We start from the raw sequence: 23,750 nt of genomic DNA, 5'->3' as shown, positions 1-23,750 counted from the left end.
ACCTAGACTACAGACAACACGTAGGATGATCATTGCTATCTTGGAAATGAATTGTCAACAGGAAAGAGTTAGACACGTCCAGGTAGCTGCACCGTTAAAACGGCAATCCGCCAAAGTCAGAGAGCACCTGAGCCCTCTGAAGAAGAATGGTAAGTGACACACTGATTGGTTAATTTTTACGTTACACAACACACCCATGATTAATTAGGAGAATTAGTACATGCATATTGTACGTTTCAAGAGATGCAAAGCACACTTTTCCCGTCATTACGATAGCAAAGACACACTGAGAAATCCTAGAATACTACAGCGTGTACAAGCAGCTCTGTTTCCTCTGCTGAAAAGCATTGGGCACGTCCAGGTAGCTGCACCATTAAAATAACAATCTGCCAAAGTCAGAGCTCATATAAGACCTCTAAAGAGAATTGAAAGTGACACACTGTTATACACCCATGATTAATCAGGGGAATTAGTTCATGCCTTTTGCGTGTTGCAAGACATGCAATGTATACTTTTCCTGTTGTTACGATAGCAAAGACACACAAACATTTTATTGAGCTTCTATACTCAAGAGTATAGTGTTTACAAGAATACTTAAATAATTAGATATATAATAGATAAATAATTAATCAGAATGTGAAGTGCATGTAAATTAAGTTACTGTTGAGTTAAAATCTTACTTTACTGAGAAGCAAAAACCAAAAATCAAACAGAGAGAATCCTGAAACAGCCCTCCGGTCCATCACTGTCCAACACAATGTCCCCTCGTACCCCAGGAGCGTCTTCATTTCCTGTCTCACTGCTGCCATGGTTACCAACAATTCAGCTTTGTCCAAAAAGAAGAAGCACCTTTATCTTTCTGAACATTTCTATGAAACCCACCTCTCCAGCCTCGCCTCAAAGGAAACTCAGAAGTGATTAAAAGAGCATCGCAGGATTTTATACAATATATGCTAAATATAGCTCCATCTCTGTGCAAGTGCACAAATTACTGATGGAAATCAGGCACAAAAAATCTCTTTAAACTCTTTAGACAACTTAATTTATTCTATAATTCTAACCTTGACAAAAACACAACTCTAACTATTGCAGCCGGAATATCTTTTCGTTCTTACAGTTTCTGTGTGAGTTTTGTTTGACCATCATATCCTTTATAAATGCTCCATAACATTGAAAAGCAAGATGATTTTAGCTTTAGTGACAAGTAGTGTTTTTTTCTCAATTTTTTTTCGAGTACATGGCAGATATAATTGTGAATTGGTAAAACATCCAAAACAGCACCACCAGTGGACAAAGGATGCATAATGTGAATCATAAAATATGTACAAAATATTTTTTTGTGCACAATATAGTTTGAATATAGTAAATATTATACTGTGAAATATTGTGCCATATCACCCACCTCTAATTATCATCACATCATGTGTACTATTTGTTTTTTTGTTGCTGTTTTTATCATATCGAATGCAATAATAAAATTTAATTTTCATTTTGTTACAGAAGTGTATTTTGGAAATTGGAAATAATTGTTTTTGTCATATTGCCAAGAGCATCGTTATCGAGGAAATACCACAAAATATCATGATATTATTGTAGGGCCATATCACCCATCCCTAAAGCAAAAATTACAAATTTATAGAACTAAACTTTGTCAGATTTTTACATTTTTTAATGAGATCTTGTAACACATACACCCCTGTCTTTACATATATAGTTTGAGAAGGCTATAGAAGGCATGGGTGGTAATAAAAAATAAAATAAAAGTAAATGATGAATGCCTGCAAAACTTATCCAAAAGTCAAATATTACTGTTTAAATCTTATATTTAAAAATATTAAGGTACACTGACATTTGTTTATTTTTTAATCTCCAGGCCGCTAAAGTAATTGTAGGACTTCAGGTCGCTGAAGGTCTTAGTTGAGTCATTCAATTTCTCACCATATAAAAGCTGTATTTCAGGATCATAAAAAAACAGGACAGCCTTCAGTCACAAAACAGCTGAGTAACTCCTCAGAATCCTTGGCTCCGACACTAAAGCTTAAGGCTAAAGCTTCAGATAATTCTTTATATCACTTTTTTTTGGCTAATCTTGACAGACCCATTTGTCAGGTCCTGAACTCTTAATATTAAAATGCCTTAAAAGTTATTAACTTGTTTTTATACAGCTCTGGAAAAAATAAGAGAGCACAAGCCATCAAACCACCAAACTGAACTGCTTGAATTTTTACACCAGGAGTAAAGCAGCATAAAGTTATCCAAAAGCAGTGTGTAAGACTGGTGGAGGAGAACATGATGCTAAGATGCATGAAAAAAAACTGTGATTAAAAACCAACCAGGATTATTCCACCAAATATTGATTATTTCTGAACTCTTAAAACTTTATGAATATGAACTTGTTGTTTTCTTTACATTATTTGAGGTCTGAAAGCTCTGAATCTTATATTTTTTGTTATTTCAGCCATTTCTCATTTTCTGTAAATAAATGCTCTAAATGAGAATGTTTTTATTTGTAATTTGGGAGAAATGTTGTCTGTAGTTTATAAAATAAAACAACAATGTTCATTTTACTCAAACATAAACCTATAAATAGCAAAATCAGAGAAACTGATTCAGAAACTGAAGTGCACCCATGATTAATTAAGAGAATTATCACATGCCTTTTGCGCATGCCCTGCGTTGCAAGGTGTACTTTTCCCGTTGTTACAAAAGCAAAGACACACTGAGACGCCCTAAATCAAGCTATAGATTAATAAAATAGGCTCCCGGTTTTCTTTTAAAGTGTATAAAGAGTGCTGCTCACCAGGCTGGGCCTCACTCTCTTCAGTGGGACCTATAGCTCTCCTTCCTGCCCTTTGTTCTGAGTTCTGAGAACATCCCATCAGGACGCTTTGCAATCCATTTTTCCCTTCTTCCTTTCTTTCTTTCCTTGGGTTTTATTCTCTCAGGCTGGAGTGGCCACTCGGAGAACTTGGAGAAAGTGCCAAGAAAGTGTAATAAGTGGTGTGTAAGCGTCTGTAAGAGTGTGTACGCCACTGAATGTCACTTTAACAATGGCCAAAACTGATTAATGGTCATTTTTAAAGCCTCTACTTCAAGCGCAATTACAGGACAGTAAATCACAGGGAGAAAACGCTTTGACCAAAAAAAAAATGACCTCTCTCTTCTTCACCCAGCACAGACCCAGATAAAAAAAAACCCACATCATCATCTATTCAGCAAGTGAAAAAAAAGCCTTCAATGGAACCATTAACGTTCTATGAAAACAGCATTAATTTAGCTTGCCGGTTGTGTTATTGTGCAGCAGAGAAAAGGCTGTCGATAGCGGCTGAATTTAAAATTGGTCTCCGACATCCTTTTTCAGTGATAAAGTAAATGAATGGGAGTGTGTGGTGCATGGCTGTGCTTTGTGTGCTTATAAAACAGCATTTTTTTTTTCATGCAGAAACGCATGAATGAGACGACATTACTTTTAAATTGCTCTTGACGCCCGACTATGAAGCAATCAGATACATACAAAAGGTAAAACACAACATTTCAGCAGAGTTCTGCAGAGTTCTCCGGATTTTTGGAATTATCTGAACTAGGATTGCAATGGTAATGTGTTACATGGTATATTATAGTGAGAAAATACACAATTTTCAAAGCATGGACGTTTGCTTATTATCAGAATTGGATGTATTGGTGAACAAAAAAAATAAAATAAAATGCAAGCAAACAGAGAATTTCACAGTTAGCATCACAGCTAAAACGCTCCAACACTGCAAAGGTCAGCTGCTGTGTCTGGCTGTTAGCATCACAGCTTTAAGACTGGATAAGCCTAGCTGTTAGCATTACAGCAATCTTTCTATAGTAAAAAGCTTCAGAAAGCTTTAAAGCTAATCTAGGCTTCAAAAAGCAAGTTCAAAATAACATTGGCTGTTGTTTCTGTTAGCATCATGGCTTTAAGATGGCTGGGCCTGGTTGTTAGCATCTCAGCTAATATGCTGCTAGGTTTCAAACAGCAAGTTCAGAAAAACAGAGAGAAAGAGACAGAGAGAGAGAGTTATTGGTTGTTGGGGTTTTACTGACACTTCAGCACAAATTTGGCTATTTGTGGAATACACTTATATTGTTTTATATGTCTAGATAGCGTACAGAGAGACAGAGAGATGGAAAGAAAAGGAGAGAGAGAGACAGAGAGAGAGACAGAGAGAAATGGAGAGAGAGAAACAAACAAAGCTCTCTATCCGGGTCGGAGCTGGAAATCTAAACCGAGGTCGACTCGGGGAGGGGAAAATAAAATCTGTGCTTTGGATTAAAGTGGAAGTTTTAAAGGGGTTAAACTTGGTGATGTAATTAACTTACATTGAATAAATAATACAGAGTTAATGATTTCAAATTTATAGCTCGCATTAACACTTTAAACCTTGACAGCCCTAATTTATTTTCTGTATTTTTTGTCCTGTTAATGCTTTAAGATAATTGTGAAATACAACCATATTGTCATATCATGTTATTTTCTGAGATTCTGTTATCATACTCATCTTATACCACTTTAGCCCTAATCTGAATGTGCCCTTCAACAATCAGCTCCTTAAAGAAGTCCAAGGAGGCGTACGAGGACGTGTCTCCAGCGGCAGGAGAACTAATTGCCTCCGTACAGATTCATCGGGGACGCTGAACCCGGAGCTGTGTGGAGAAAGAGCAGAAGAAAGGCCGCTGAATAATGAAGTGTGTGTAAGCAGCGCTGACGGCGACGGCGGCGGAGGCTGAGGGTGGGTGCAGACACCGGCTGATGATTTATGATTCGCTGACTCCGACAAACTCAAACAGTTTACCTGCTCTGAAGCTTCCAGAAGCCTGATCTGCTCGGCTGTGAGGTATCGGGGTAAACGCCTGGCTTTACTCTGCGGTGGGGATCTATTTTACACAAACCAGCTTCACAACTGTGCAAATCCTTAAGCTTATTCTGCACTCACTGTCCATTTTATCTGCTCTATTCTCTATATATGATTTTACTGAATGGAAAAGTACGAAAAGAAACCAGAAAGAGTAAATTCTGTAATTGAACCCTTCAAATTAATAGCTATTTATCAATGAATTTGTAATTTACTTAACTTTTTAATAAAGTCTAATAAAACATACAGTATTGTGCAAAAGTTTTAGGAATTTCAGTAAAGAAAAAGCTTCTTATCTGTGCAGTAAGTGTTTATTAGCTCAGTAAAACACATTACAGCATTACAATAAATATAAACAAGTTTTCCTTAAAACATCCTAATCCTAATCTCTCCTCTTAATCTGAGTTTAATAGAGTTATTTATTTCTAGTTCTCATCATATTAATTAACACCTGGTTTGGTAAATTGATAAATTAGTAAATGTGGTAAATCAGGTGAGCTGCTGATGGAACTGAACATAATACACACATGCTGTCTGAGGAGCATCCAGGAGAAATCTGGAATCTCTACACTTTGTTCTTCAGCTCGGCTCACAGGAGAAAAAAAAAAAAAAAAAAACATACTTATAGTTAAAAATGAGAATTCATTGTTATGTTTTACTGCATCTATGTTTATTTACATCTGTTTAAATCATATGTGGTCCTTTTTTTAGGTTAAAACAGAAGGAGGATTGACTGATTTCCTCCAAATGGGAGAAATGGTAGATTATGATCTTTACTGTTGTAAGTTATTTAATTGTAAGTAAATGTAAAGTAAAAAAAAAATAAAGCACATTTAAATGGATAATTAGTATGAGATCTGTGAGACTATGCAATAAATGACCTGGCTTAAGTAGCTACAGCAGCATAGCTAACTGTTCTGGAGAAAAGTAGCAGCTTAGTGTCTTGTATTCCTTCTGGGCTTAAAGACTTCTCCATCTGTCGAACTCACAGTCAATATTTACTATTGGTTTTTTTTTTCCCGTTTTTATTTCCGTTCATTAAGCAGCTTTTTTTTCTCCAATGGTCTTAATGTTAAGGCTGATGGGTGTATATAAGTGTATATAAGAGTCTTGTTAGCTTTACAGTTTTATCCAGATCCAGGCTTCTTAGTAGTCTTCCTGCATGCTGCTTTTAAAAGTTCAGCTCCTCCACCATGCACTCCAATTTATTCACACAATTTCCACATAAGCATGGAAGCCAAACTTGTCAAACTTCTGCTTAATCTCTTCCGATTCTCATCCTAAACCCTGCGACATTACAGTCGACACCCTGACACGACGTGATCAAAGTCAAAGTCATAAGAAGGAGACGGAGTTATATAGAGGCTGGAGTGCTGAGCGGTGCTGCTGAATACACTACTGAACTCTCAGCAGGGTTCTCCAACAGGAACCCAAGTCTTTGATGAAGTAAAGTACATGGTAACACTTTAAATTATTATAAAGGGAAATATGTGTTAGTGTTAGTAATAATAATAATAATAATAATAATAATACATTTGAACAGTCATGAAGTTAATTTGTTTTACCCGCACAGCACATTTGCCAGTGTTATATTAACAGTGTTGGCATTAAATTAACATTGTAAATGTTAAAAATCTCACAGTGTGATCGTTGGTTTTACACTAGTTAAACAACAGTTTTAACACTAGTAAAAACACTGTAGTGTTGTATATTTAACCCTAAGGTCCATCCTGTAGTGAACGTAGCTAGCTAAATAACACCCATAATACCTAGCTAACTTAGCTAGCAAACGCTAACCACACACATTTAACCTAGCTAACTTAGCTAGCAAACGCTAACCACACACATTTAACCCAGCAAACTTAGCTAGCTAAACATAACTACACACATATAACCAAGCTAACTTATCTAGCTAACTTATCTAACAAAACGCATGACCTAGCTAACTTAGCTAGCTAACGCTAACTACACACAGACAACCTAGCAAACTTAGCTAGTCAACGCTAAATACAAACATACAACCTTGCAAACTTAGCTAGCTAACGCTAACTACACACATACAACCTAGCAAACTTAGCTAGTCAACGCTAAATACAAACATACAACCTAGCAAACTTAGCTAGCTAACTAACAAAACACATAACCAAGCTAACTAACAATAAAACACACATATAACCTAGCTAAATTTAGCTAGCTAACGCTAACTACATACATATAACTAAGTTCACTGAGCTAGTTAACGCTAAAACACACACAATCTAGCTAAATTAGCTAGCTAATGGTAAATACACACATACAACCTAGCAAACTTAGCTAGCTAACGCTAACTACACACATACAACCTAGCAAACTTAGCTAGCTAACGCTAACTACACACACATAACCTAGCAAACCTAGCTAGCTAACTAACAAACCACATAACCTAGCTAACTAACACTAAAACACAAATATAACTTAGCTAACTTAGCTAGCTAACGCCAACTACACACATATAACCTAGCAAACATAGCTAGCTAATGCTAACTACACACAAAACCTAGTAAATTTAGCTAGCTAACGCTAACCACAAACAAACAACCAAGCAAACTTAGCTAGCTACCGCTAACCACAAACAAACAACCTAGCAAATTTAGCTAGCTAACTACATACATATAACTAAGTTAACTGAGCTAGCTAATGCTAAAACGCACACAACCTAGCAAACTTAGCTAAAGTAAGCTAACACACATCCTAAAGCTGTTTAAAAATACACAAAGTGTCCTCGTCTAATCTTGGGGTAAAAATACGATGAAAATATCTCAAATTCTTGATAACTAGTTTATTTTTAGCTTTTTTCTATTTTTTCAATAATAAAATTATGCTAACATTAAGCTAACATTGTGCTAACATTATGCTAACATTAAGATAAAATTGTGCTAATGTTATGCTAGCATTATGCTAACATTTCGTATTTAAACACATGGTCGCCATGACAGTATGACCGTAGCTTCAGCTAGAGTTCCGTGGTGACATCACGGCCTACAGTATCTAAGGACTGGTCAGTCAGTATTCAAATCAGAGGGTGTGACTCTCCTACAGCAGCAGCACATCAGCTCCACTTCTCTTATCTAGAGATGGATTTTAATCGTCCAAAAATCGCGCCCTGGGTCTACGGACTCCCTCTAATGAGGCGCAAGAATGCTGAGCATTGGTCCCAGGTAAATAAAAAATATATACTTAATTATACTTAGTGTGCCAAGTATGCTGTAAACATACTAACAGATTTATGTACTTACCTAAAATATACATAACGTATATTAATATTATGCTTTCATCAAATGTTTGAAAGTAAACGATCATATTAAAAAAAAAAGTACATTAGTATATTTTAAATAAATAGACTACTTTGAAGTACACTTTTAGTATAATGTAATTCTGTATATATTTTTAAAATATACCAATATTACCAAATATGCTTCTGTACATTTTTAGCAAAATGTGCTGAATGCCAAATAAAAAAAGGACATTTGTAACACGCTAAAAAATGTAGTACAGTATATTAAAATATATGTTTATACCCAACAAAGTATACTAGAAATGTGCTACTTACAAAATCACTCTTTAAATATAGTGATTAATAATTTTAAGTGTAAGAAAACTTTAAAGCACTATAGCGAATTAATGTTTAGTATACTTTGATCTATTTTTTTCCACTAGTGGTATCTCCACACGCCCTGTCCACCACCAGCAAAACCTGCTGCCAAAAACACTGGCAGCAGGTTTCACCCAATCAGAGGGCTGGAGCCAGAATGGGGCGGAGCCTTCAGGAACTCCTCCTTTACAGAAGAGTTCACCTCAAGGCCGCTCCATGTCCAGCCAACTCCTCCACCTGTGCCTCCGCCTGTCGCTACCCAACCAGTGGTGGTGAATAAACCAACGGCCAACAATTCACCAGGTAAATTCCAGTTTAAAGTGTCCATTACTAATCAATCCCTTACTAATCAATCCCTTACTAATCAATCCCTTACTAATCAATCCCTTACTAATAAATGCCTTACTAATTAATCCATTACTAGAACTTATACTTCCTCCATGTATTGTTGATGTAATCACAGGTAGCAGGATACCAGTTCTGGACAGGCGGAGGAAGCTGAGGCCACTCCAAGCTGTGGTGCCGCCCGTTAGCAACATGGCTGCCCACAGCGTAAAGGAGGAAACAGCGCAGGTGGAGAGAAAACGCAGGAGGAAGCCCAGTAACATCAGGGCAGCTCCTCAGGCCGTGGGGAAAGGTCAGGGAGTGGAGCAGCCACTGGTGCTTCCATCCCTGACCAGCGAGGATCCCCTCAACCGGCCTGAGGATGCTCTCGGCCAGGCACTAGATCTGCTGCAGGATGAGGAATGGTAAGATTTCTACTACTAAGAATTGTAACGGAGCAGTGCTCTGTTTCAGAGTAGAGTGAAATATACTCAGAATTAAAAACATTAAAACATTAAAACTGAAAACCGTCTTCCAGACGTGTTCAGCCTGTAATTCTCTGAATGTTCTGGTTGTGACACAGGGAAAGAAAGACAGAGGGACTGCGGCTCGTGCGAGCTCTGGCTGAACATCACTCTGAGGTGTTGCTGCCAGAGCTCCACTACATCAGCAGAGCAGTCATTGTGGAGGTAAGAGTTTATAACACACTTCATACACACTTCATACACTCTCTACAGCAGCTTCTTCTGTGATCTGATACGATTCAGAAACTGATGGAGTTCAACAGGCCGAGGCTCAGTGTGCTGCTTCTGTTTTCTCCACTGTCTCAGGTGAAAAACCTCCGCTCCATAGTCTCTCGGGACGCCATCACCACCATGGCGCACCTATTCGCTCACCTGCAGCGACACATGGACAGTGAGGTAGGGGACGCTGCTCGCACCCTCCTTCATAAGGCTGGAGAGACCAGTCTTTTTATAAGGCAGGGTGTAGAGCTCGCCCTCAGCACCATGGTGCTCCACTGTTCGCCTGGCCGAGTCCTGCAAGGCCTGCTGGATGGTGGACTAAGGTAAATATATATTCACCTTACTTATTCATTAATAGATTTCACATGGAAAAACTAAATAAAGGAAGTGTCACCAGGTCATGTGATCATGTGTATCTATCTGACTGTGTTGGTTTCCTCTCTTCTGTCCAGCCACAGAAACCCGGTCTCGAGGGCCGCCGCCGCTCTGAGCCTGGTGAGGCTCCTGCAGGCGGTGGGGGTTTCTCGTGTGCTGACCGGCAGGAAGGCGTTCGCCAGAGAAATCATTCCTGCCGTCAGCACACTGGCTTTCGATTCAGCCCAGGAAGTGAGGTAAGCAACTTTAACTTTAACTGCTTTAATCAACCAATCAGATGAAGGAATGAAGGAAGCAGCACTGAATCAAATCCACTAACTGTTATCTGTTATCTGTCTTTCTCTACAGGACCCACGCCCGAGCTGCACTGCGCTACTTGGGCTCTCACAAAGAGGCTGAAAGGGCTATTGAGAAATTTGTAAATATTAAGGACCAATCAGAGATTAAGAAATTACTGTATAAATAATCAATTAATTAGTTCATAATTTAATCATTTAATCAGTTCATTATTTTTTATTTATTGTCTGTAGTTGGGATGTTATTCAGTGTTCAGCTGTTCAGACTGGGTTTGGGGTGGAACGCTCTGTTCTAGAGAAGTTTATAGACTCAGAGCTGTTCACAGTGGTGGAGAACAGGAACTACATCTGAAGAGGTGGATGAAGCAGAGACTCCACCTTCCTCTTGCCAGAGGCTCTTTATTAGAGGTGGGGTCTCTGCTTGGGGGGAAACGCACCGGCCCTGTGGCATCAGGGCTTCCCAGTCAACCAGCTGGGAATGTCCCGCCCCCAAACAAGCCCGGGAAAGCTTGTGATTGGTTCGCCCAGGGCCGGCCGGCGTCCCCCAGCCGCTCTCTTACAGGCAGTTCCACCCTTCAGACGTACGGGTCCCGTCTCAATCACTGTGAGCAGCTCTGACTCTGTCGACTTCTCTGGAACAAAACATTTCACACCAAACCCACTCTGAACACCTGAACACCCAATAACATCCCAACCAGAACCTTACAAAATAAAAACCATTAACAAACATATCACTGTCTCTGTCTTCATTACAAATAAGGGAGGGATGGAGGGATGGATGGAAATTATAGGTATGTAGGAATATATAAATAATAACCACATATATAGACAGGGTTATAAACAGACAGATAGGAAATTGATATTTAATTTACAGATTAATACAATTACTATAATATTACCCACTTACCAGTGATCTGGTAAATATATGGTATATATATAGACTCAGTAAAACTCTACTATTGCTGAGAAACAGAAGTTTCAATAATGTATTTAGGTGTCTAAAACTTTATAAAATTGCACAGTACTGTATCTATGGCTTGGTTTAAATCTGCCACAAATGGAACAGCGTAAACCCGATTTCCAAACTCAGAACTGATATATTTACACACACTATGAGCATCTATAAATCTCTGCACTGCGGGACGCAGCTCGGCTGGGTGGTGTCTGAAAGCTGGATTTAGTTGGGCTCAGACAGAAAGCTGAGGTGGCACAGAATGGGGTTTAAAGAGAAAAGTGGTTTATAGCTCGACTCGGCTCTGAGAGGTTCTGTAACAGGCCTGGATTGGAGAGAGGATGGTACAGCAGATGACAGACGAGCAGCAGGGATTTGGGTTCTGTAGTTACACGGCGGCGGCCTGATGAGAGCACATTACACGACTTTTCATCCACACTCAACATCCAACACTCAATCGTCAAATAAAAAATACGGACGACGGAGGCGTCGTCACCTGAGTTGAGAGCTTTTCCGACCGATCCATCTTAAAGTAAAGTATTCCAGTGTTCCCGATACGTCCTGCGAGACTGATCTTCTGAGAGGAGAAGACAGAAAGCAGCTTATAAAAGCAGAGCAGCGGAAGGTCAACGAGGTTTCCAACCACGCTCTGCAAGAAGGTCCAAAAGGTCCTTTCCTCCTTCCACGAGGTGGACAGCTTAATGTCCTGCGTATTTATGGGCTGTGAGGGAGGTTTGATGGCTCATTGCTTTAGAGAGAGAGAGAGAGAGAGAGAGAGAGAGAGAGAGAGAGAGAGAGAGAAGCGACTCGCAAATCGTTTTTTCGTTTTCTTTGACGTGAGTTACTCTCGCGCCCCGGGAGGAGCTTCCTGTCCATCATAAATCCAGCCCATTCCTGCATTCCTGCAGGTGATGATTTGAGTCCCACAGGTGCATCTGAGCTGATCTGGATCTGAATCAGGGACAGGAGTGACAGAGCATCTTCCCGACTCTGAAAATCACATATTTATGAAGTTCTAATGAAAAGCCCCAGTAGAGGAATTTTTGTAGAGATTTATAACGCAGCTACAGGCCTAGGTTTTTTTTTTTTTTTTTTAGGTAAAATGCACCTGAAGACTGAGATACACTGATGCTACAGTTTTGATATCAGATAAACCTTAATAATGAACATGATGGCTGATTTTTGACATTGCGACTGTACCTGGCAATTACTAAGACTAGTTTCAAAAGACATTTCTACACATGTGACTACAACTCAACTCAACCTTTATATATAGAGCACGTTTAAAACAACCAAGGTTGTATCAGAAGTGTTCTTTTCAATTCTTCTTCGAGTACAAGGCAGACAGGTTGTGTGCCACCAGGAGAAATTTGTCATTTTTGTTATTTTAACAAACCACTAGACTAAACTTTTAAAGGCATTTTCACATGAATCAGATGCTTTATGAAGAAAAAAATGCCGTCAAGGGCTCATAAAGTTAGAAAATGCTGGATCAGTCTGATTGATTTTCTGCAACAAAATCAGGCTGACCGAATCTGTGCTGAACTGTGGAGTTTCTTGCCCTGGTTACAGAACAGACTTTTGAAGGTTTGAAAGTTTAATTACGTTGAAAATCCATTACGTTTAAAGTCTTCGTCAAAAGTTTTAGAAAAAAATTAGAAACCACTTCAAAAATTATGAGTTTATTTGATTTTACCAAATTTAAAACCTCTGGAATATAATGAAGAGGAAGATGGATGATCACAAACCATCAAACCACCAAACTGAACTGCTTGATTTTTTTGCACCAGGAGTAAAGCAGCATAAAGTTATCCAAAAGCAGTGTGTAAGACTGGTGGAGGAGGAGAACATGATGCCAAGATGCATGAAAAAAACTGTGATTAAAAAAAACAGGATTATTCCACCAAATATTGATTATTTCTGAACTCTTAAAACTTTATAAATATGAACTTGTTTTCTTTGCATTATCTGAGGTCTGTTGATTTTACTCAAACATATACCTGTGTATCTAAAGTTTTTGAGACTTACCACTGATATACCACTGAGAAATGATCTCAATACAGCTATTGTTAATATTGTTTAGCATATTGTTTATAGAGTCGTCTTTTCGTTAGAAATGTAGTTTAGTTCCTTGTTTTTATTTGTGAGACAGAACAGATTTAGTAGAGCGTATTATCTCTCACGGCATTGCGATAAACAGAGATTGAGTGGGAGGAAAATATGGAAAAGCGAGAAAGAGAAAGACAGAAATAGAGAGAGAGACTGAACAACTACAGAATGTTCAAGTTCCCAAAGGAAAAGCAGCAGAACAACCGCAGAGTTCAGTCTCTCTCTCTCCAAAGATTTGTTCTGTGTTGTATACCTTTCTCCTCCCCGGGAGCTTCCTTTACCTAAACAACACGAGCAGCCCCCGGTTTGTTTTGACCCCGGGAGCATCAACACACTTAGGTTGTTTAAAGGTCTATAATAAGCTCATAAATTTAAAATAAAACTCAGTTCAAGCCAATTACACTCAGCTATCTTAACTCAGCCAATTAGTGATCCGGCTCGGCTCTACGTAAATCGACTGGCGATGGCCAGACCACAGCCCCCGGCTAAAGGCCTCACGCCGCTTTTCCAGACCCATCCACGCCGTGTAGCGCACTTACCGTCTCATTACCGCGAACGGCAGAGCGTAATCAAGGAGCCGAGCCCTCCGGCGAACACACAGGATACACAGGATTCTTTATAAAGCTCTGGATGTGGAGACAATTTGCTCAGCGGTTAAAAATGCTTTCGGTCTGAATGAACGTGTAACAAGACAAAGACAATTATGAAAAACAGTTTTTCCACTAAACCAAGACACAAAGAAGATGACAGAGGCCTGAAAAGGAACAAATCTGCTTTTGTCTGAAGCTTTAACATCATCAGAGAGACGTTTAATATAAAACTTTTGATAAATACTTTACTTAAATTATGTGAATCCAATTCCAAGATCCAAGAAACTCTACCACACTGTTAACCATGAAGAGATTAAACTACGCAAAATGACTCAGAGGTAATTAAGCAATGGAATATATATATATATAAAAAACTGTTATAATTGATTGCTTTGACTGTAAACTTAAAAATATAAGAATAGTTGTTCCAAATAAGAGAGATAAGAGAGTTACTAGCAAATATCATAGACTTACAATACATCTCACTGTATTTCTGGTGAAGATACGTGACGGATGCACTACAGCTAGGGCTGCACGATATAGTATATCGTTTAAGCATAGTCATCGTGAAGTGCGCATGCACAATATTCACATCGCAGGACGTGTGATGTCACTTAAGGCAATAAAATGAAACACGTCATGTTTTGCACAGCGCTGTCTCTGTGTCTGTGTGAGTGACAGGCTGCTGCTGCCTAAGAAGTGTGAGGGGAGCTAAAAAAGGAAGCATGAAAGAGGTAAACTCACGCATGGCCTCCATCCACATGATTGGGAAAGCTGTGCCGAAAGCTGTGCACCAAAGTTAGAAATAAAAAATTAAGAAAAATAAACCAGAGCACGAAAAGTGCTTTTTTTTACCATTTTCCCCATAATTTGGGGAGAAAAATAAGAGATAATTAGAAATAAAATTAAGTAAAATAAAGCAGAACATAAAAAGTGCTTTTTTAAAATTAACTAAAATTACAAATAAATTTTTTTTAAAGCATTTTAAGTGTAGCGGCAATTATTCCAGCGTTCTGCGTTTTGAAAACACCCCTAAAAGACTGTTGTTGTGCTCAAATTATGTAGTAAACTAAAAAATCAACAATGAGCTAAAATTAGTCACAAATAAGTTACATTCAATAACAGTCAGTTTCTTAGATTTAGTTTTTTTATTTAATTTAGTCAATTTACATTCAATCACCTCACTATATACTATTTTCAGTAAAACACAGATTAATCAGTATGTTTAAAAACTGACCAATTCCAAGTCCATAAACTTCAATCAATTGTTCCACACTTTTACTTTTGCAACATGATTTTTTGTTTGTTTGTTTGTTTTTCATAATAATATCATATCTTTAAGGAGTTAAACAGAGATTAAATCCGAACAATCCACTTTCCACCCAGTGGAATCTTTTTATTTTCTCTCTTCAGCCAAAATATTTAATGTTCAAACCACTAAAACAGTAAAAGAAGCCGACGTGCTAATGTGAGCTGATGATTGGTCCGGCATCAAAACCGCTGGGTGATCATAAGTCTCTCCTCTCCCTCTCTCCACGCTATTGTCTGACTCGCCCAGCTCGCCCTAAACGTGTCGTTAAAGAGCAGCAGCATGTCTCGCACTTTCACTCGCGCCTCAATAAATCACACATTTTCCTCCCGCAGGAGCCCAACTCAAACTTCCTCTTCAGATCAGCCTCTGAGAGATTCACACTACAAGCGTCTGAAATCACTGGGCTGATTAACATTCAGCTTTGAATGAGTGACTGTAAAATCACTGCTTAAAAGCATGATTCAACTGTTCTTGAACTGTAACAGGTTTAAAGCAACATTCCAGAATTTGGATTTAAAGTTGAAATATTTTGAGTGAGTCATGGTAGAAGTTTGAACGCAAGGTTTGAAAGTTTGGAATTATTTCAACATTTAGAATTAGCAATTAAAAAAATTTGGAATACTAGTTGAAAAGTTTTGAGTAAGTCACAGTAAAAGTTTGAAAACATTTAAGAGTTTAGAATTACAATTAAAGTTAGTAATCAATCCTAAAATTTGGAAGAAACTTCCAAAACAAGAAAAGTTTGAAAGCAAAGCTCTAAAGTTTGAAATAAAAAAATTAAAAGGTTTGCAATCACAGTTCCAATGTCTGAGCTCACATTTCAAAATTTGTAATCAACTTTTTACTTTTTTCTTATTTTAAAATTTAAACCAATGTTTTAGATAGTTTCTTTTATTATAAATGAAAGATTTTTCATGAGTCACAGTAAAAGTAAAAGAAACAAAAAACAAAAAAACAGGATTTAACAGGTTGAAATAACAGTTCAAAAGTTATAAAAAGAAACATTCACAAGTTTGCTATTAATTCCAAAATTTAACGCAGCATTCCAAAATGAGTAAAAGTTTAAAAGCAAAGCTCAAAAGTTTGGAATTAAAAAATGTAAATGTTTGGAATCACAGTTTCAAACTGTGAGGTCATATTTCAAAATGTGGTTTCAAACTTTTACAAGTTTGCTACTAATCGCAAAACGTTAAAGCAACGTTTCAAACCAAGTAAATGTTGGAAAGAAAAGCTAAAAGTTTGGAAAATATTGTTTTAAAGGTTTGGAATCACAGTTTCCACAGTTCCAAAGTTTGAAACCACAGCGCAGAAGTTAGAAAGCAACATTTAAAAATTAAGAAAGAGCTGAACAGAAGCTTTCAATTATAAAAATTGATGGACATGTTGTGAAAAAAGGAAAAAGAACAGAAAGAAAAACGCTGGTAGTGGTCTGCAGTTAAGCAGCTCGAGAACCTGGACACCCAGAACTGTGCAGATGTGCTGCGGTGTTTACTCTAACATCACCGCGCCGCTGGAAGTGCCGTGAGGAAGTATTACATTTACGAACACATTAAGCAGCACATCTCGTTTCCTGTGATTTAGCAGCTCGGTGTAATACCCGCTAAACCACAGAGCCGGGGGTGAGCGGGGGCACGGCAGTTAGAGAGAGGAAAAAGAAACAGAGGAAAGAAGTAAAAACAGCCTCGACACCGCGAGCAGTGAGACACGTATAGAGGAGGAGACAGCTGCGTGATGATGATGATGCTGCACGCGCTCAGTTCCTCCACTCTGATCAGGGGCAAATGCTGGTGGTCACCTTGATTACAGGGTTTGTTTAAAAAATACGCGTCTAAAAGTATTAATTTTAGCTATTTTAGAAAAAAAACAGCTCTGCTTAATATTAACTGGGCACCGTTTTCAAAAATGAAGACTTCATGGAGCCTCTTGAAGGACTTTTATTTTCCAAGACAGTAGAAAACCTCTAAATATTCATGGAGTCACCCATTATTATTTAATTTAAACTTTCTACATGGATTTCCAGACAGACAGGGTCTAGCTGTAATTTTGCTGTTAGTCTGTCAGTGTAGCACTGACTCACTCACAAGGAAGTAACTTTGTTATGGTAAAATTATGAGGTTTTATTTTACATTTTGGTGAATATTTTTAAAAATAAAGATAATACAAAGGGTTCTTTGAGTGATTTCATAGGAGAACCACTTTTAAATCAATAAAGAGACATTTTTGTTTAAAATGACTACATATTAAGCAAAGAGCTAAAGCTAAAACTTATGACAGTTTTGGAGGTCTAATAATATTTCAATTTATGAAAGGAATAATCTGTTTTTGGATCCAGAAACTCCAAAAGTAGCTCTTTGTTCCAACCAGAGTAGAAAAGGAGGAGAAGGAGAGGAGGAAGAGGAGAAAGAAGAGGAAGAGGAAAAGAGGAAAGAAGGAGGAAGAGAGGAGGAGGAGGAGTAGGGAAAGATGAGAAGGAAAGGAGGAAGAGTAGGAAAGTAGGAGAACTAGGTGAGGAGGAGTATTAAAGGAGGAAAAGAAAAGTAGCGGTAGTAAAGGAGGAGGAGGAAGAGAGGATGAGGAGTATGAAAGGAAGAGGAAGAGACGAGTCGTCGTAAAGGAGGAGGACTAGGAGAGGAAGGAGAGAAAGAACAGGAAAGGAGAAGAAGGAAAAGAGGAGCAGTACAGGAGGCGTGTCTACTCATGCAGATGTGAGCAGTGAACGCTGCACATACTGTGCTCTTAGTGAGTAAACAGCATGGAGCAGCAGAGACAGAGTTTGTTTGTTCATAGCTGTGGTAATTAGCGTTATCTGGCTAATATATCAGATTAAACTGCAGCTTATCATGTTCTCACCACAAGTGAACCGCTTCAGAGTTCGCTTGGAACCGAGATCACCTCCTCTAGCAGGTTTTAGTCCGGTTGTTTTGATCTGAACCCGAGTGTGATTAGTGCTTTCACACCTGTTCAATCGAACCGCACTAAGAGTACAAACCAACCCGAGTCCGTTTTAACCAAACTAAATTTACTGACCTTTATTTTTTCCTATATTATAAATTTTAGAGGAAGAAAATCTGAAAATTAAAAGGTTTCCTCTAAAAAAAACAGTCCCACAGAACTTTCCTGAAAGCTCTTTTTTTCCTTAAAGCTGTAGCTTTGTCAGGTAGAACCTTGTAATTTATTTCATGCACAAGCTAAAGAGCCGGTGTTCAGCCGTCTGGGCACGGCGTTCCTCTCCCCACTTCCTATTCCAGAAGAATTCATCATAAACGCGTCCAAAGCTCCACTTCTCCCGGCCGGCCGCTGAGGAAACTGCTAAGAATGCAGACGTTTGCCACAGTGAAGCATCGCCTGGCATCAAACCCGAGTGAGAAACGGCTGCTATTGTCTGCGCTAAAGCGGTGTGACAGAGTCACTGGATACGAGGAGAACGGCGTCTCCGGAGTGTAGAGAAAAAGCAGCATCTGATGCAAATATGGAACAAAGGAAAGGACATCTGACCAGGGAAAAAACAGCCATATGGTGGTGTGTTTTCTGTTTAATGAGGCGTACAGACTTCCACTCCACTCCTGACCTGGCCAAGAGTCTATATGAAAGCCTATTGAGATCCTCCAGCACCACTAATACCACTGATAATATCAGCATGGCAACATATTGACTTCTGTATAAACAGAAGCCTGTTACCAGCATGCAGAAACTGTGAGGCTGCTTAGAGAAAATAAAGAGAAAAATAAAAAATAGGAGAAGCAACCACCAAAAAAAAAAAAAAAATCAATAGAATGCACATAAATACTGTACATTTGGGTAATAAAACGCAGAATTAGTTAAGTTGCAGTATATAGACGGCTAAAAAAAACTAAGACCTTCAATAATGTATATCATCTGTTCATAAGTTTACTTTTTTTTACCTTTACCTTTTACTTATTATTTTAATTTATTATTTTTTTTTAATTACTGTTTTTTTATCCTATTTTATTTTTTTTTTTTTATTCACTTGTGAAAAGTGAAAAGTGAAAGTTCTTATGATCAGGATCAGTTGATGAGTTTGTTTATTTGAAGCGTTACTCCCTCTGTTTGGTTTGTTTTCACACAGGCACAAACCTAAACTTACCAAAATCCACACCAATAAACAACACAAGCACATTGTCTCCTCTGATTGATCAGAGCTGTCTGTTGCGGGAGTAAGAAAGTATAATTGGATCGAGCAAAACCATGATGTGACCAGAATGGTTTTGTATATACTCACGTGGATTATTGGTGCACATTTTGGTGCGTTTAGGTTTTTATACCTGTGTGAAACCAAACCAAACAGAGGGAGAAACTGAAGCTCCAAATAAATAAACTCCTCAACTGATCCGGACCATAGAAACTTTCACAACCACAGGTGTGAAAACACTAAAAAACCTAAAATACCTTAGTTCCCAGAAAATACAGACAAATTCCTTAATAATGATGCTCTAAAATAAGGTTTTAAAAAAAAATCAATCAAGAATTGAGAAGCCAAGAAATAAAGAAAACCGCAATTAAATAGACATGAAATGCATGAATCTAATGCGTGTAATTCCACTGAAAACATGTCCATTTAGTCATTGTGTTTTGTTTTGCTGCTGAAGGAAACCTACTTTGGGAAGCTATATTCAATAATTCAGCATCTCCAGACGTTCACACTGCAGCTCTGCAAAACTAGATACACTTGTTTTTCAGCTGTGATTTTTTTTTTTAACCACACTCCACTATAAGTGAGGCAGCCAGAGGCCACATAATGGCTTCTGGGACGCACACAGTACCGACTCACTCTTTTTACGGAAAATTGGTGCAGTCGTCAACACAAGGAGCGAAACTGGTAGCATATAATATATATATTTTTATAAAAACGCCATTTTTCTGAGCTATTTTCCTCCAATCTCACCCTAAAGCATCATCACTACCATGAGCATCTATATGTTTTTCCCTCCTCTCAACTTCCTCAACTGTGATTGCAGCAGTTCTTATAAAAAACAAGCAAGAAATGGTATTTTGGAGCTCGGTAAGCTCAACCTGACGTCACAGTCTGCTGCCACAATCAAGCTCATATTGGCTGTGGTAAAATGAGCGATATGTTCCAAATCATCCCGAAAAGGACCGGAACACCCAATAGGAAAAAACGGCAATGAAGCACAGTGATGCATTTACGTCTTTAAACTAAATAAAGCACAGTGAGAGCTGTGTTCAATACATGGGGGCAAAAATCACAGGCTGTAGAAGATAAATGGAACGTGATAGAAGTGATCTCTTTTCAAGGACAGTGCAGGACCTGGAGTTCCCCGCAGGACAGAGCTGCCAAGACACGACTGAGACAGGAAACGTCTTCGTGGCTGCAAGGAAAACTGATGAACGTAGAAGAAGTTTCCTTCTCAGTCTGAGCGAAACCTGTGCCGGAGAATGAGTCAATGGAGAACACTTCCACTGAGTTGAGTTGGCCAAATACTTCCCATATCCCTATATCCCATATTTAGTGTGATTGCTCAAAATTCCTACTGTATATTAATGCATCAATACAATAAAACTGTACGACAAATGCTGATATATTGATCAAAATATCTAATATCGATATCAAATCGTATCACAATATTTTGTTTTGCAGTACTGTAGCGATTCTCATTTAATACAATCAATCAACCCCTCATTTACAATGCAGCCAAAGTATCAAGTATGTAATCAGATAAGTTCAAATAAGGCGAAAAATATATAAAACAATACAAATGAAATGGTAAAAGCGAATTAAATTTGAAAAAACAACGACAACCAATATTTAAATAAAAGAAAATAAACGTCTGGGGTGTAAAAACTGGGAGCTTGCCATCAGCTGCTGGAGCCCTGAGAGTGCACAACTGGCCTTGTTCTCTCTGGTTGGATAGATGCTGCTCTTAGGTAGAGTAGAGTTGGTAGACAGTGAAAAAAATAGCTCTATTTAAGTAATGGTTTAATCCATATTATGAGAAGCAACAACTTCTCAACTAAATAAAGAAACAAATGACTTTATCCATTGAAAAAAATTGTACCAAAAGGGGTTAAAGACTTCTACATGCAGCCCCAAACCTCCAAAAATAAAATAAAATAATAAAACAGATTATATAGATCATCAGAGTTACCAGCCTCAGAAACCACACGTTATCAGCTCCCCAAAATGCTTCACAGAGTATTTTGGTTTGTTTAACACTGTTTTTAAATTACTACATGATTTCTTATGTGTTCCTTAATAGTCTGGATCACTTTAGTGTTAATAAAAAAACACAGCTTCTTTAGAAAAAACTGAAAAACTGACTGTTCAGAAGTTACAACCGACAATCAATAACTAAAACTCACAGAAACCTGTTGTTTAACTTCAGACTAAATAAAATATCTTTCTTCACTTCTTAAAATAAGCTCCAGTGGTCTATAAGGGACACCAGTCCATCGGTTTGGTTCTTATACAAACAGCCAGTCTCTTCTCAGGTTTCAAAGGGTTTTCTAATAATGACCTGCCTGTCTGAGACTCTTCAGAGCTGAGAGTATGTCCTCACCCTCCTGTAATGAGTTATGAAGTGTGATCAGATAAGAGTTCAGGACAGAAACACTGTTCCCACCAGACGGAGGAAGAATCCCCCTCAGATCCTGCTAACCTCCAGTGGATGGGGAGGGGCTTGTCACCATTCATTTCCCTCTTCAACTACCCAGAGACCCTCTTTCACTTTTCTATTGGGCCCTCCATCATCAAGGCAGTTTTCACTTACTAAGAAAATAATAAATCAGCAGCTTTATTTGATGTAGTCTTCTGTGAGAGAAATGTGTGGTACTTACAACCAACCAAAAAAGTAAATATATATATTTATTGAACATTATTTTCAATTGTACATCAATACTAAAGTGATCTCCCAACTATGAAGGAACACATAAGGAATCACGTAGTAACTTAAAAAAGTGTTAAACAAACCAAAAAACAAAATGTAAAGAAGCATTTAGGTGCTCTTATCTGGGGGATGAAATTACATATTTGTAAAGCGTGACAGCATCCTGAATCATAACTACATTTCTACTGTTTGTAACAAACCAAACTGTGTGAAAATCGAGTTGTGATTACAGTACAGGTGTATTAAACCTCTTCCTCAGTACAAATAAACGCATGGGAGACCCATCCAATATGGCGGCTGGCTGCTACGCCAGGAGGCAGGCTATGTAGAGTCTATGTATATACTCTATGTATATGGTCATGATCAGTACAGTGATAGCAGCGCCCTGAAATGTAGCTAAAGCTACAGGTTTAAACAATGTTTTTTTAAATAAGCTTCTTGTGCACTTTTAAAGTTATTTAAGCCTCGTTTTTAAATGTCATCAGTGAAATCTGGAGCTGGCAGAAAAAGGGGATGGAGTTTAGGTCTGCTACCACTGCTAAAAAAATTCCTATCCCTCGAGAAATCACTCCAATATGATTAATAAAATCTAGTCTCTGATTGCTACAAATTCTAGGTCCTTTTACTCAATCGGCTCAACACCAAAAATGCTTTTACACCATATACTTACCACTTACAAATGATACGTTTCTTTGATTTTATCAAATTGAAAAACTCTGGAATATAATCAAGAGGAAGATGGATGATCACAAACCATCAAACCACCAAACTGAACTGCTTGAATGAATTGTTGCACCAGGAGTAAAGCAGCATAAAGTTATCCAAAAGCAGTGTGTAAGACTGGTGGAGGAGAACATGATGCCAAGATGCATGAATAAAAAAAACTGTGATTAAAAACCATCAGGGTTATTCCACCAAATATTGATTTTTTTCTCTAAACTCTTTAAACTTTATGAATATGAACTTTGATGATTTATTTGCATTATTTAAGGTCTAAAATCTCTGCATCTTTTTTTTTTTTATATATCAGACATGTTTTTATTTTTTGCAAATAAATGCCATCAATGTTCATTTTACTCAATCATTTACCTATAAATATCAAAAACAGAGAAACTGACTGAAAAACTGAAGTGCTCTCTTAATTATTTTTTTTCCCCCCGGAGCTTTATGTCTGGTTGCCTAATATCCAAAGAATCCTCATAAAATGAAAATAACGTATTTATAAAGTGTCTCAAAGAAAGAAAAGAAATGGTGATGCGCTTTAGAAATAAAGTGCAGCAATAACAAGCTCCCACTAACAGGCCACTATACAAGACCCTGAATGAATCTGAAAGGGACAAAGGCCCTCAGTGGCCCATTGTGCAGCAGAAACCTGCGGAGCAACCACACTCCATCTCGCTCACAGCCCTCTCCATTCAATTCATTAAGAAAAGCCAGTCTTGACTAAATGTACCAATTATGCAGCTGCTTCAATTGGTCAGTGTGAAGAACTGCTCCTCTCCCGGTGCTGGACGCCGCCAAGGCCGCGGTTGGAGAGCGGCGTGAATGGAGGCTGGTGAAGAGCCTGAGCACAAGCAACAACAGCGGCAGCAGCAGCTGAGTCCACCACGCCTTTCTCAAGCGTTTACCAAGTACGGCTCTTTCAGCCATTTCTCCTCCACCTCGTGAAGTGGATGTG

The 23,750-nt window shown here is 38.2% G+C and overlaps 2 protein-coding genes across 2 annotated transcripts in view; one reads left to right on the top strand and one right to left on the bottom strand.

The window, feature by feature from the left end:
- dchs1a (dachsous cadherin-related 1a) overlaps nucleotides 1-23,750 on the bottom strand; it is a 168,708-nt gene that overhangs the window by 113,798 nt on the left and 31,160 nt on the right. The gene's annotated exons all lie outside the window — the stretch shown is intronic.
- LOC125782623 (uncharacterized) lies at nucleotides 7,949-9,277 on the top strand. The gene is made up of 3 exons (XM_049467262.1): nucleotides 7,949-8,074; nucleotides 8,574-8,811; nucleotides 8,972-9,277. The coding sequence occupies exons 1-3, from the start codon at nucleotides 7,991-7,993 to the stop codon at nucleotides 9,259-9,261; spliced, it is 612 nt and encodes a 203-aa protein (XP_049323219.1). The 5' UTR covers nucleotides 7,949-7,990; the 3' UTR covers nucleotides 9,262-9,277.

Source organism: Astyanax mexicanus, chromosome 18 (genome assembly GCF_023375975.1).
Source record: "Astyanax mexicanus isolate ESR-SI-001 chromosome 18, AstMex3_surface, whole genome shotgun sequence".
Taxonomy (NCBI): domain Eukaryota; kingdom Metazoa; phylum Chordata; class Actinopteri; order Characiformes; family Acestrorhamphidae; genus Astyanax; species Astyanax mexicanus.
The sequence above is the reverse complement of the archived record's forward strand: the minus strand, read 5'-3'. Positions and strand labels throughout refer to the sequence as shown.

What these genes read in the sequence shown, in the direction of transcription:
- LOC125782623 (XM_049467262.1), top strand. Translation starts at nt 7,991, where the DNA reads ATGGATTTTAATCGTCCAAAAATCGCGCCCTGGGTCTACGGACTCCCT. An exon ending in ATGCTGAGCATTGGTCCCAG is followed by an intron (nt 8,075 to 8,573) that starts GTAAATAAAAAA and finishes TTTTTCCACTAG; the next exon opens with TGGTATCTCCACACGCCCTG. An exon ending in AACGGCCAACAATTCACCAG is followed by an intron (nt 8,812 to 8,971) that starts GTAAATTCCAGT and finishes ATGTAATCACAG; the next exon opens with GTAGCAGGATACCAGTTCTG.